General features: G+C 58.2%; 1 protein-coding gene across 1 annotated transcript; it reads left to right on the top strand.

The window, feature by feature from the left end:
• Positions 1-9: 9 nt before the first annotated feature.
• Positions 10-4266, top strand: LSM7 (LSM7 homolog, U6 small nuclear RNA and mRNA degradation associated). Its single transcript, XM_031689741.2, has 4 exons — positions 10-59; positions 152-242; positions 2781-2852; positions 3987-4266. Exons 1-4 carry the CDS (start codon positions 54-56, stop codon positions 4127-4129), a joined length of 312 nt encoding a protein of 103 aa, XP_031545601.2. The 5' UTR covers positions 10-53; the 3' UTR covers positions 4130-4266.
• Positions 4267-13969: the final 9703 nt, after the last annotated feature.

Genomic DNA, 13969 nt, shown 5'->3' on the forward strand with positions numbered 1-13969 from the left:
GGGGGCAAAGGGCACGGCGGGGGCGCCTGCGCACAGCGGCGCGGCGCGGCAAGATGGCGGTGAGCGTGCAGCGGCGCTCCCGGGGCTGGCGGGGCTGGCGGGGCTGACCCTGGCCGAGCTCCCGGACTTACGCTCTCTGCTTTCCCCGCAGGACAAAGAAAAGAAGAAGAAGGAGAGCATCTTGGATCTGTCCAAGTACATAGACAAGACGATCCGCGTGAAATTCCAGGGAGGTCGCGAAGGTGAGGCCCCGCCGTCCCTCCCCTCCCCGACCGCATCCACGAGGAGTACCCGCGGCAGTGCTGATAACGGATGCCTGGGCCCCGCTTTAAGCGTTTGGCCCTGACAACTTGTGCCGGCCAGTTGACGGCCGCAGGAAGTAGGAACGGTAACGCCCCTTTTGCAGGTGGAGAAGCTGGCCCAGAAAGGGGACCGACCTAACCTGAGGCCGCGTGGTTGGGCTTCACGACTCCGCCTCTTGTGGGTCCTCTCACCAGGCGGCTGCTCCAGCTCCTCACTGGTCCCCCTGCACCAGAGCTTCCGGGCTCGGCGCTGCTCACATTGGGGCCACATTGCTTTCCTCGTGGGGGCCGTCATGGGCACTGTGGGGTGTGGAGCAGCATCCCTGGCCCCACCCACCCGATACCAGGAGATCCCCCCAGTCCTGACAAGCACAGATGTTACCAGACATCGCCCAGAATTGCCCCAGTTGAGAACCCTGTCCCTAAAGTCAGTTTCAATGAAGCTGCCAGGTGGACCTGTTAGAAACAAACGGCATCCTGTTCACCGTTGTTTCAGGGTAAAGGATCAACCTCTTGTACCTGAGTAAGGCAGGGAGCTCTTGACTACCACTGGGCTGTAAAGGTACCTGTTTTGCCTCTGCCTGGAGTGCTCTTACCAGGATAACTGGTTACCAGGTTAATTCAGTCATTGTCTCCACCAGCGACTCAGGCTCTTGCTCTAGGAAGCCTTCCCTGACCCCCTACACCAGGTCAGGCCCGTTTATTATAAGCTCCAGGCAGCACCTGGCACAGCTTGCAGCTTTATGAAGCTTTACACTCGTTGTGGGGAGGCTTTAACTCTGCATCTCCTGCTGGAATCTGGTGAGGAGACAGCAGGAAGGAGTTCGGGCTGCAGGCTGGGCAGCCCGTGGCAGAGCCCCAGCTCATCCGCTCATTGGCTGTGGAACTTTGGGCAGGTTGCTACCCTCTCTGAGCTTCAGTCTCCTCATTCGTGAAAGGCTATTAACTCCACGCACCTCAGCAGCAGCAGTGAGATTAAAGGGTGAAAGGCGACTAACGTCTGGCTGGGTTCCGGGCACTTAGGGAGCGCCCGGTCTGCACCCTCCTTCTTCAGCTGCCTCTGGTCTTCAGTTTCATCTTGTAAGACAGCGACCCAGACCCCTCGTCCTCTGAGACGTGCATGACTGGTCGGCATCAGGGTGCCTAGAGACACGGCGCCAGCCAGTCAAGATGCCCGGCGCAGTGAGAGTCTGAGTCCGCACAAACCCTGGCACCACGCTGGCTCTGGGAAGTGTGCAGAGACAAGGCTTCTGCTTCTCAGGGCACCTGTGTTTGTCTTCCACACTGCGGAGCAAGTGGCCACCCATTAGCAGCTTAAATGACACAGATTCTTATCTGACAGCATGTGGGGCTCTGGGTTCTGGGTGCCTGGGGCCCAGGTCTCTGCCGAGGTTGCAGTAAAGGAGCCCCTCTGCAAGCCTGTCTCGCAGGCCCACCCACCGGTCGATCCCCGAAGTTGTAGGACCAGGATCCCCGTCTTCTGGCTGGAGTTGGCCAGGGACCCTCTGGGCTCCCGTCCGCAGCGCGGCAGTCTGCTTCTTCAAGACCAGCAGGAAAATCTTGTTTTTCAAATCTTTTGTCAGAGAGAGGCCATTCCTTTAAGTGCTCACCTTTCAGGACAGGACCCCACCACCACCGCGCAGTCTCCCTTTATTTTCACTGAAAGTTGACCAACTCATAGACCTTAGTTACCTCTGCGAAGCCTCCTGTCTCTGTCATAACCTGACCGTGGAGAGACATCCCATCGTGTTCCCGGGTCCCCTCCCACACCAAGGGGATGGGGTTCCCTAGGCTTGTTCGTTGGGTGGGGAGTGCTGGCTCTGTCTCTGTCTCAGAATCCCACCCACCTGCCTCAGGGGTCCCATCCCGGTGGGGAAGGCAGACCCTGGGTGCAGGCGCGCTGCTTTGGCTGCAGCCAGTGCCCGAAAATGTTATCACATTTGTCACTCCAGCACCCCGTTAGGTGCTGTCATGGTCCTGGATCCACAGGAGGGGGACGAGCAGGAACAGAGCTGGGCTTTTGCTCAGGTGGGGCTGGCACTTTCCCTGTGGAAGACCAGACAGTGAATATTTTCAGTTTTTCAGGGCAGACGGTCTCTGTCACAACTACTCAACTCTGCTGTTGCAGCAGGAGAACAGCCACAGGCGACACTTAACAAATGAGCGTGGCCAGGTGCCAGCTAAACTATTTACAAAACGGGCGCAGGCAGATCTTGCCGACTGTTCTGGGGGGGTTACTTTGGGGTCAGCTGTCACTGCTCCCGTTCCAGGGGCCCTTCCCTCACCTTCCCCATGGTCCCCCGCCTGTCCTGTCCCTGGAGAGGCTGCTCCCACCTTGTGTCTGGCCGGAAAGCGAGCCCCTCACCGGGGGGCGCCCCCGTCTTCGTGTGCTGACTCCCCAGTAAAGTTGGCGCCTGCCCCAGTGTCCGTAGCCTCACGCCTCTCCATTTCTCTTCTGTCCTCGGTGATTCCGACAAGCCAGTGGAATCCTGAAAGGGTTTGACCCGCTCCTCAACCTCGTGCTGGACGGCACCATCGAGTACATGAGAGGTGAGTGAGCCGGCAGCCCGGCAGCGTCCTTGCCGGGCCTTCCTTGCTGTGCCAGACCCGCCAGGCGCCACACGGGGGATGACGTGAATGCGGCGCCCTGCGGGCAAGCGGCGTGCTTGATCTCTGCAAGCTTCAGGAGGCCGCCATCAGAGACGGGCAGCATTCCACTGGCCTCGTCACCCGTCCCGAGCGCGTGCGGGGGCGCTGTGAGACGAGACAGCTGGCTGCCCAGGGCTCGTCCAGCCCCCTTGTCCCTTGCCCCTTTTCCCTTCCCTCCAAGTCCCCAGGCCCTCCGCACACGGTCCAGCCGGTCCTGGCCCATTAACCAGCAAGTCCTCCAGCTTAGCCTGACTCAGGCATGAAGGGGGCGTGGGCAGGGGCAGGGGTCTTGCCCCCTAGCAACTGTTGATGTTGAGTCACAGGCTACCCTGGCTGAGACTTCACCCAGCCGCTCAGAAGCGTCGCAGACCAGCGAGGAGGGGCGCTCTGTGGGAGGAGCGACCCCGTGGGGCCTCTTGCTTTGCCCTTGTTTTCTGTCTTCCCGCTGGTCTGCCCTGAGCCCCCCGCTGGGATCCTGGCGGCCTCCCTGGGGGTCGGCTTTCTGGGTCAGGACAGGCTCACCTCACAGGGCTGCTGGGAGACCAGGTGAGTTGGGGTGTGCCCCTGGGCCACCGCTGCCCTTACTTCTGGAGAGCCTGCTCCCACGGGGCCCAGGCTCCAGAGCCGCACCCCGACTCCGTCTCTGATCGTACTGGGCGTCGCAGTGACAGTAATGGAGACTTAACTGCCGTGACCTCAGAAGGGCGCTCCCTGGAGTGTTGTCACCTCCTCAGGTCGATCCCCCCATGTGAGCAGCGCAGTGACCCCGGGGGTGGGTGGTGGGCCGCATGGCTTCTGGGATTTTGCATGTGGGTTTTTATTCTGGTTGCCCATCCGAGAACATGGTCCCCACCGTCCCCCGGGTCATGTTCCTGTCGTAGAAGGAGGACAGCTCTTCCCGGTCCTCGTGGTCCGTCAGGGAGAGGCCCTAGGCCTGCCCCACTGGCTGGCACCCCTACCCCACCCCGAGGCATGTTTCCCATCCTCCCCGGCCTCTGAAGCTGGCGCCACCTCCCTGCCCCTCTTCCCCCGCAGACCCCGATGACCAGTACAAGCTGACGGAGGACACGCGGCAGCTGGGCCTGGTGGTGTGCAGGGGCACCTCCGTGGTGCTCATCTGCCCTCAGGACGGCATGGAGGCCATCCCCAACCCCTTCATCCAGCAGCAGGACGCCTAGCACTCGGGGTGGCCGACACGCTGCTTCCCCGGACCCTGCAGGGCTGCCCTCCCACCTTACTGGCCACCCGCAGGACCGGAACTTTCCTTTTTGTATAGATTGTGTTTTTGTTTTCTTAATAAAACTGCAAACCTCAAGTGTCCAGGAGCCCTGGAATCTTGCTCTCCACCTTGGTTTTCTGGTAAAACCTGGGTCCCTGGGATTTGGTTTGTCCAGCAGTTCCTTGAGCACTGGCCTTGGGCCCTGCGGGGCCTGAGGGGCTCAGACATGACCGAGTGCATGCTGTCCTGACAGAGGGACAGGGCATGGAGGCTGGAGCCTTTGCAGAACCCCCCAGGCCAGCCTGCGGTCCCAGGAGCATGGATGGGACACACACCTTCTCAGTGGCCCCACCCTGCCTCTGCCTTCTCCCTGCAGGGCTGCTCTGTGCTGGCCTGAGTGGTCCCCAGAGCCAGGTCCTTCTGGCTCACATTCCATATACAGCCATGACCTCACAGAGGACGAACCAGAGGAAGCCTGGCAGTCCGCCGGCCCCACGCCTGCGCTCTGCTGCAGCCCGAGGAGCCCCCCGCCCCCCCTCCGGGCCGTGCTCACCAACGCCCCCGTCCCCATCCTCAGGAAGCGGGGCCTTTTCCAGGCCCTGGTTTCCCAGGCCCAGTGTCCCAGTTAGGACCCTGCCCCCACGGGATCCTCCCTGCTGAGAGCGAGTGTCTGGCTCATCACTTGGGAGGGCTGAGGGTGAGCAAGAGGGAGGGGCCGGGAGTGAGAGTCATGCTGGGGGAAATCGTAGGCCGGCGGCCCCTCCACTCACAGCTGGGTCACCCAGGAAGCTGCCACAGAAGGGGACCAGGCTGCAGGGCCTCTCCCACTACCTGTCAACTGCTTCCACCAAGGAACCTGAAACCAGCTGCCTTATCCCCGGATCCGGGCTCGGCTGTGGCCCAGGCAGCATCGCTGCTGGGGATTAGCTGTGGGGCCGAGTGCTCACCCCCCCGCCCACTTCTCAGCTCCCCTGCCCGGGCCCTGCCATCTGGCAGCTCTGCCTCCACCGGCTCCCTGCCCCCTCATCAGCAGCCTCGGCCCCAGGCCCAAGCCCAGGCAGCTGGGCAGCGGGGGCGGGGGGGCCTGGGCTGGCTGGTGGGGGGAGTGCAGCCCCCGGGAGGCTGTAACCTAGAGTCTGGCACAGCCCACCCGCCAGCATCCAACCTCCATGTCCTGCACTGGGGGAGCGATTCCCCCAAGCCCGTCTGACAGCTGGGGGCCCAGGACTCCCACAGGGAGGTCACAGGATTGGGGGGACAGAAACTTGGACCCCAGAGTGTCTGTTCTCACCACACACCCAGCAGCTTGTCCGAGGCCAAGACACCAGGGCTGAGACTGAGACCTTGGGGCCAGAGGGGCCTGGCCCTCGGGTTGGGGCTGGGGGAGCGGTGAGGCTGGGAGGCTCTTCAGACCTCATTAGGGCCCGGAGGCAGCCCAGGGCCAGGATGGGAGGATGCCTGCCTTTCCAGCCCCAGCTTCTCTCGCACAGGAAGCAAGGCTCGTCCCTGGCGCCTCCCTGCCCCGTGCCCACAGCCCTCACAGCGGCCCCCTAGGCTTCAGACCACTCTCTACCCGCCCCGCACCTCCCAGCAAAAGTTGCCATGCGCAGCCACGATCTGGGGCTTCAATCCCCTCCCACCACTGGCTGTGTGGCTTAGAGTAAGTGCCCCAGCCTCTCTGCTGTCCCGCTCCTTCTCTCTTAAGCTCAAGAAAAGACACTGAATGTCTGCTCCACGGCCAAGCAATCCGCTCCTTGGCCAGGTGCTGGGCTGTAGTAGTGTGAGGAGTTGAGTAAGAAAAAAATCTTTGTGTTCAAGTCTGAGGATGAGAACAGAGTGCTCTGGGGGCCCGAGAAGGGGAGACCCTGACCTCCTGGAGGCTCAGGCAACACTCCCCAGAAAGGGGGATTAAAAAGAGCTTGTTCCACAGAACTCTTTCCACCCTAGAGAGTGAGTCACTTTGCCCTCGTTTGTAAAAGACTAAATAACCCACGTGCCCATCACTCGGGGATCTGCTGTCTAAACCCATGTTCCTCTGGCCAAATCCAAAGCGGCTTCTTAGAGAGGTAGATCTCTCTGGGCAGGGGTCCATCAAATACAGCCACAGATTCCCTGCAGCTTCCCTCACGAGAGAGGAATTCTGTTTCTGCCCCCACCGGAATCTGGGGACTTGCTTTGATGATAAGAATATGGTGGTTTGTCACAACATTGTAAACTGACTATACTTCAATAAAAATACATATATACAAAAAAAAAAAGAATATGGTGGAAGTTATGTGAGGATTCAGAGCCCCATTTGCAAAGGAACCTGGTGGCTTCCACCTTTGTCCCCTTGGAACGCTGCCCTGAGGCCGCCGTTGTGGAAAGCTGGACCAGCTTACAGAGGTCGGTGGAGGTGGTCTGCGGCTCCTGGACCACAGCCAGCTCTGACCGCCCATGGACTTGTGAGGGTCTCAGCTTCTAGCCCAGGTGACCCTTCAGAGGAGCTTCGCCAACCCACAGAATTATGAGGAATAACAAAGTGTTTTATGCCACTCAGTTGGGGGATTTTGTTACGCAGCAGCAGGTCACTGAGACTTGCTGACACAGGCTGGTGACAACTGCAGAGTGAAAGCAAGTAGCAAACTAATGTTCCTGGTGCAGCGCCGTGTACTTCAGATGGTCATTCTGAAGAAGATCTTGAGTTTCTGTGCTTTTAAATATATAGAGAAGGAGCATGTGGACTTGGGCTTGAAGATGGTGATCAGAGGGGAATGACAGCGTATCTTCAACATTTTAATATTTCACAGGGAGAAATTTAATATTTTATATTTTATATTCAGTGTTACATTGAAATTTTAATATTTTACAAGGAGTCGGAGAATGAGATGGCCAGAGGCAGATACAGAGACGCAGAGAGATTTAGGGTGACAAGAACAGGCAGACACAAGGGTGGAGATTAGATCAGGAAGGAAGAAAGAAATCAGGACACAGTGACACTGGATCCCACCCTGCCCGCCCTCCTGGCCGAGGTATAAATCCCTGGCCCCGTCCAGCCCAGCCCGCCAGCCCACCATGCCGCTGGGAGGATGCCCGCTGACCCCTGCAAGGATCCCACCCTTCCAGCTCCCTGTCCAAGGGCAGCGCGCACCTCGAAACAGCAGGCGGGGGCTGCGGCCAACAGACTGGGGGCCAGCCCTGTTCCACATGCCCACGGTCACCACGGCCCATGGCTTCCAGGTGCTGGCCCAGAGGCCTTGGGTGCTGTCTGAGGAGGCCCCGCTCTCGGACGCATCGCCAGAGGCCCTCGCAGACAGGGAGAGAGGGTCAGACCCTAGCTGGAGACCAGACCAGCCAGAGCTCCCCGGGACCCCGCCCCACGGCAGACTGCTGCGTTTCTCCAAGGTAGGCAGGCTCTGGACGCTGCTGACCGGCAGCCTGCCTGCTCCCCACAGCTGCCTTGTCCCCCAGACAGCTTTGGTCACAGGATGGGCTGGCACACACCTTCTGTTTCCCTTGGCCCTCCCCCAAACCCTTTCATTATCCCCATTCATGGATGAGGCGGCTGAGGCTCAGAGAGGTTGAGCAACACGTACTGGGTCACACAGCCAGGACCCTAACCCAAGGCGTGGGCTGCCTCCAGCACTGTCTGCCCCCCACACCCATCCTGTGCTCTAAAGCCTGTCTCATGGGAGCAGAAACTGAGTCCCAGAGCTAGCTGGGCGGGGTCACATGCAGGGGGTGGGGCAAACAGAGAGGGGAAGGAGCCATCTACCCACATGGCCCCAGGAGCTGAGAGACAGCAGGCCCATGCTCTCTTGGTCAGGTGGGGTCCTGCCACCCACAGCCCCGGGGAGCCTTCGTTCCACCTTGGAGGACCAGCCTCCGCGATGCCGCAGAGCCCTGTGCTCCCCTATGGCGACCGGCACAGGGATGTCCGACTCCAGATCTCCTGACCAGCGAGGTGGGAAAGGAATCTAGTTCCACTTGGACTCAGATGTGGACGTGGATGTAAAAGGAAGAGGCTTTTCTCACCGGGGAAACCTAGCAATCGGGGGTGGGGGGGCGGGGGGTGGCACCTGGATCCCTGGGGCTGTTGTTTCGAGCTCAGGCTGGCCCAGGGTGCAAGTGAGGGTGGCCCCGCGGGCCTGGCCCTCCCGCTTCCTGCTTCCTCCCCAGCTCCAAGCCTTCCCCAACTCTGCAGGAACAGGCCCCCACCCCCGCCTCTCCCATCAGCCCTGGAGGTCATGGGGGCGGGCTCTGACACTCAATAAACGTGCTCTGCTGACAGTGCATTCTGGCCTCCCTGTCTTCCCATGCTTTCCGCCTGTGTTCAGGGCCAAGGTCACCACCTTGAGTCACCCCCACCAGCGCCCACCCTGTCCCCAGCCATGCTGACGGGAGCCAGCAGAGGTCAGGCCTCATCCAGGAATGAAGAGCCCAGATAGAAACATTCCTGGCCTGTCTATCAGGAGGTCTGACGGGAGGGGGCGGGGAGGGGGCTGGCGACCAGGAGCCTGAGATATAGGCGGCATAGCCTTGGGCCCCACCCTCATTGCTGAGAAATTCTGAGTTCCCCTTCCCTGCCCCCGTCTCCCCCAAAGCACCAGATCCACACCACTGCGTGTCTTAGAGGAACCCCCAAATTAACGTGCCCAAGCTGATGGCCCGCTTCTGCCTGCCACCCCCCAGCCTTCCTCATCCGGGACTCAGTCCCCACAGCGAGCCCTCTTGCACAGGTCCGAAGCCCTGAGGTCGCCCTTGAACTCCCCGCAAGCCCCATGCATCAGCACTTGCCAACAGCTCTACTTCAGAACTTAGCCTGAAGCGTTTAAGAAACAAACTGGCTACTTAACACCAACCCAAACTCAGAAACCAGAGGAGGGAGGAATATACCCCACCTCTCGTGTGAGGGCAGCATCAGCAAAACATGTCAAAGGTACAGCAGGAAAGGAAAACCACTGGCCCGTATCTCTCAAGAGTGCAGATGCAAGCACCCCTAACAAAAGCACCAGCAGACTGGATCCAGCTGCCTACACCAAGGGCGGTGCGCTGTGACTGCCCTGGGGTCTGTGCCGGGAGCACAAGGTTTACGTCACACTGGAATATCCATCAGTGTCATTCACCACGTTGACAGAATAAAGGAGAAAAACCACATGGTCATGTCATATCTCAAGCAGAGGCATCTGACAAAATTCAACATCCATTCGGATTAAAATCTGGGCAACTAGAAATAGAAGGGTTTCCTCGACCTGATAAAGGCCACCTGTGAAACCCTGACAGCCAACAACACCGTGAACGGTGGAACACGGGGTGCTTGCCGCCTAAGACCAGGAGCAAGGCAAGGATGGCCACGGCAGCCTTGGACTTTGTACTTGAGAGCCTAAACAGTGTAATAAGATAGGAAAACGAAATCAATGATAAGCGTTGGAGAAGAACTAAAATGGTCTCTATTTGCAAAATCTGAAACTGGTTCCTGATGCAATAATTACTTACTGAATTACAATTACTTGCTGAAAATTCTTGCTGTGATTCAGGCCCCAGCAGCCCCTACCTGGATCACAGTGGTACCTGCCTCCTCTCATCTCCCTGCATCTCTTCACATTCTCCCACTTCCAGCAGCAGGTCAGATCAGACCACGTCACACACATACACACCCTGTACTTAAACTCTCCAGTGTCTTCCCATCATGTCCAGACAAAATCTGAACTCCTGGGTCCTCCAGGTGTGCGGGATCTCACCTGTCCCCATGTCTGCCCTCGCCTCCTTTCTCTTCTCTGTGGTGTTCACTCCACTTCACCCCACAGTGGCCTCCCTGCCAACCCTAGAGCGCATTGGGCTTGCTCCTGCCCCAGGGCCTTTGCATGTACTATTTGTGCTCCTGAACAATGTTTCCTCTCACAAGCCTCATCCCTTGCTTCCTCCAGGCCATCACTCGATCAAAGACTTTCCCTGACCCTCCTTCCCAAACAGCCCCCTTCCTGATTACCACAGCTGCAGGTTTATCCACGGCAGCGAGTTTAATCCTTAGCCATCATCCGCACTTACCTTACAACGGCTGAGTATTTCTGTGTTTTCTGCCTGTCGCCAAACACAAGTTCATGTGCCTGATGCACGGTGAAGCCAAAAAGCACCAAAACGTGGGAATTTGGAGCGAGAAAGTTTTACTTCTGGGCAGAGCAAGGAGAAATGGTAACGCATGCTCCTAAAACCCTGAACTCCCTGAAGGGCTTCTGCTGGGCATTTTTAAAGGCCTGCTGAGGGAGGGGCAGCCAGGGTCAGTGATCCACTGTGCACCCTTCTCTGTTGTTTGATGGTGCTCAAATCCTTAGCCATCAGGAGGTCTGGGGGCCACGTGCTTATGATCAAGTAGTTAATTTCTTCCATTTGGTGGTAGTTTTTAGCATCTGAAAAACTGAGGAAATATTCATGAAACAGTTATCCAGGTAATTCAGAGAGAAGCTGCAGCAGAGAATACTGGGCAGGGGGGTCTGTGCCAGGAAGGCCTCACAGGGTCCTGGTCACTTACATGTCCACCCACCCCCAATCCGTCTAGTTCCATCAGGTCAGGGGCTGCGACCGTCTCAGCCTTGTGGCCCAGGTGAAATGCCAGGTACCCCAAGGGTACCAGGCACGGGGGGTGCACCGTGGGAGCTGAACGATCAGCCAAATCCAAAAGGTACTAGTTTCTTCCACAAACACATTGTTAGGAGAAACAGAGAGAGAGAGAGAGAGAGAGAACTTATACGTTAAAAGAGGTATCAGCCAACTGCAATGAATGGCTTTGATCTGGATCCTGATTTGAACAAAGTGTGGGGAAAAAAAATTTACAAGACAGTCAAGGAAATTGTGCCCTGGTTGGACGTTTGAGAATAATCAGGAGTTACTGTCAATTTTTTTTTAAGATTGATAAAAGAGTTGTGGGTTATTTAAGATCTTGTATTTTAGAGATACAAATATTTACGCCTGGATTTATGGATACAGTGTCAGAGATGTGCCGGTGACATAGTCTGTTTGGGGGGTGGGGAGGGTCCTGATGACACCAGAAGGACCACACGTTAGCGACAGGTCCCTGGGGTTGTGTTCCTTGCAGGATTCTCTCAGCTTTTGCTTGTGTTTGAAAATGTCCATAATCAAAAGCTAACATAAGCACAGGGTTCCCTTGGGATCTGCTGGGGGCTATTCATTTCTATGTGTATCAGAGGAGAGGTTTTTTTTTTTTAATGTTTTTTTAAACTCTGAACCCAGAACTTGCTTGGGGGAACAGGGCTACACAAACCCCATCCTCATGCTCCCTCTCTAGAACACTCTATGGCTCCCAGCTTCCCTTCAGGTAAAGTCAGAGTGCCTTTTCCATCTTCACTTAATGCTCCATGCTCGAGGCTCTGCAAGCATACTCTCTCCTTGTGACTTTGTTAAATCAGCAGTGATTCAGTGGAAACCTGGGGGTGCAGGGTTTGAGGGTCAGCCTCAGTTCAACCAAAGATTACAAGGGAATTGAAACAGAGAAGTCTGTTACTCACAGTCTCTAGGGGAGGATCACGGCATGCGTTGGGGGGCCACACAGGGAGGTCAAGGCAGGGGCAGGCAGAGACCGCTCATGGGACTTGGGGCTGGTGCCTTTGTTAGGGCCCGAGGGCGGAGTGCTGTGGGGTCCCTAGGCTACAGCTAGATCGGTCAATTCCATAATAAAAAGAGTGGGGTTTTTGTGAGCTCCACAGGGCGCACACGGGGAGGCGGGGATGCGTGGCGGTGCCTGTTTACCACAATCACATCAGAGACCTACAGTAACCGGGGACCAGGGGGCTGTCATCTAGGGCAGCCTTGCGCAATGAGCTAATGGCAGTGCCAGGCCCCTGTTTGGACACACAAAACGGCCACCAAGGCCCAGATGCCACGTCCAGGCAGCCCTCTAGGCCCTCTGCCCCAGGCGGGCCCCTTCCACCCTCTGTGGCCCTCAGAGCTCGCCCTGTGATGTCTGCCTTGCAGTCTAGCTTTTGGGCCCTTTGTGTGGTGGGAGCTGCCTGTGGGGTCCCGGCATCCCCACACACAGCCTGAGGAAATGCTGGCTCAGTAAACCCTTCCTGGCTGTGCGCGCAGAGCGGGCAGTCTCGTAAGTAGCACAGGTCCCCATCTTCCTCCCAGCCGCCTAGAGGGACTGGCTGTTATGATTCCCACATACCAGCTGAGGCTACTGGGGCCCAGAGAGGCTAGGTCATTAGCTTAAGGTCACCCAGCGGGGACCAGGCACAGCCCCAGGGCCTCAATCCCTCTGCTCTCATGCCGGCCAGGAACCCAGGACTCTGCTCCCACCACAAGAGGGAGCCACTTGTCTGGGGCCACACCTGAGGCTCCCAGGCCACCTGCCCCACAGCCTCTCTCCCCTGGCCCCGTCCATCAGTCCAGAGAGAGAAGGCGAGAAGATAAGGGCTTTTAATTTGAGAAACAATTACTGCCACCTAAGGGTTCCTGCCGGCTTTCCCAGGCACGAGGGTGCAGGACTGGGAGAGCCATGGCCCAGCCGCACCCCCACCCAGAGAGCTTCCCCTGACCCTGGCGGGTGGCAGCCACCTTCCAGCCCCCACCCTACCCACAGCTCCCCCATCTGGAGCTGCCCTCTCTTCCCAGGGGGTTCATCTCCACAGCAATAACCCCATCACAGGTGGCCATAACCTTGGCAACCAGGTACTGCCATCCCACCACCTGGGAAGCTGGAACCCCTGGCTGCACCGCCTTTCCACACTCCCCTCGGTCCCCACAGCAGCGTCCCACTGGGGATGCTGGGCCCGGGGGGCCACCCAGAGGCTGAGCCCACCTCCCTCCCTCTGCTAAATGCAATGGAATGCAATGCCTGTGCGTACGTTCTAGCCTATTGCTGAGGACCTACTATGTGCTCCGGGACACTGCGGTGAGCAAGACAGGTGTGGCCTCTACCCTCAACGGGCTCCCTCTTGGGGTGGGGGGCAGGGAGATGCCGGCTAAGGACAGAGAGAAGACAAGACAGGAGTTTCAGGGAGTGACAGAAACTGCGATGGAAGCCAGGGACCACTGCCCCACTCAGACCCCCAGAAACCCACCTCCGGGGGCAAAACCTACTGCCTCAAAGTTACTGGATCATTTGTTCATTCAGGCAGTATTTACTGGGTGCCTACTGTGCGTCTACTGGGACGCAGCAGGAAAGAAGGCAGGGCCTGTGATAAACAGAATAAATCGGTAAATTACACAGTGTCTGAACTGGGGAGAATGCCAAGGAGTCCGGGAGGGGCATGAGTCAGGAAGGGGTGAGCCGGGCTGAGGTCTGGGGGAAGGGTGCAAGTAGAAAAGCTGTGCAAAGGTCCTGAGGCGGGCAGCGCCTGAGGCCTCACCTGCCCTTCTGCCAGGCTTCCAGAGCAACAGCCACAAGCTGGGCAGAACCACTGAGTGTCCTGCTGTCCCTTGTGTCATTGAGTGGAGTCTCTGTGGCCCTGGAAGATGGGTGCTGTTCAGGTCCCCATTTTACAGATGTGGAAACTGACGCACAGTCCCACAGCCAGTAAGGGACAGAACCTAGGTTCAAATCCTGGCCACCGAGTCGGTTAGCCCCCCCTCGCCACTGCCCTGAGGTCACACCGTCTCCACAACGGTGACATCTCTGTGTGGGCACTGGGTCAGCCTGGGGGTTTGGGGAACCAGGAGGGAGGGGATCCGACAGCCTCCTCCTGGACCTCCGCAGGCCAGGGAGGGGTCCTTCCCCTTGTCCCATGGGACCTGGCCTGCAGCCTCCCGGGATGCGGTTTCCGGGCCTCCGGCCAACGCGACAGTCTGGGAACAGAGCCTGCTT

The sequence above is a fragment of the Vicugna pacos genome, chromosome 22 (genome assembly GCF_048564905.1).
Source record: "Vicugna pacos chromosome 22, VicPac4, whole genome shotgun sequence".
NCBI lineage: Eukaryota > Metazoa > Chordata > Mammalia > Artiodactyla > Camelidae > Vicugna > Vicugna pacos.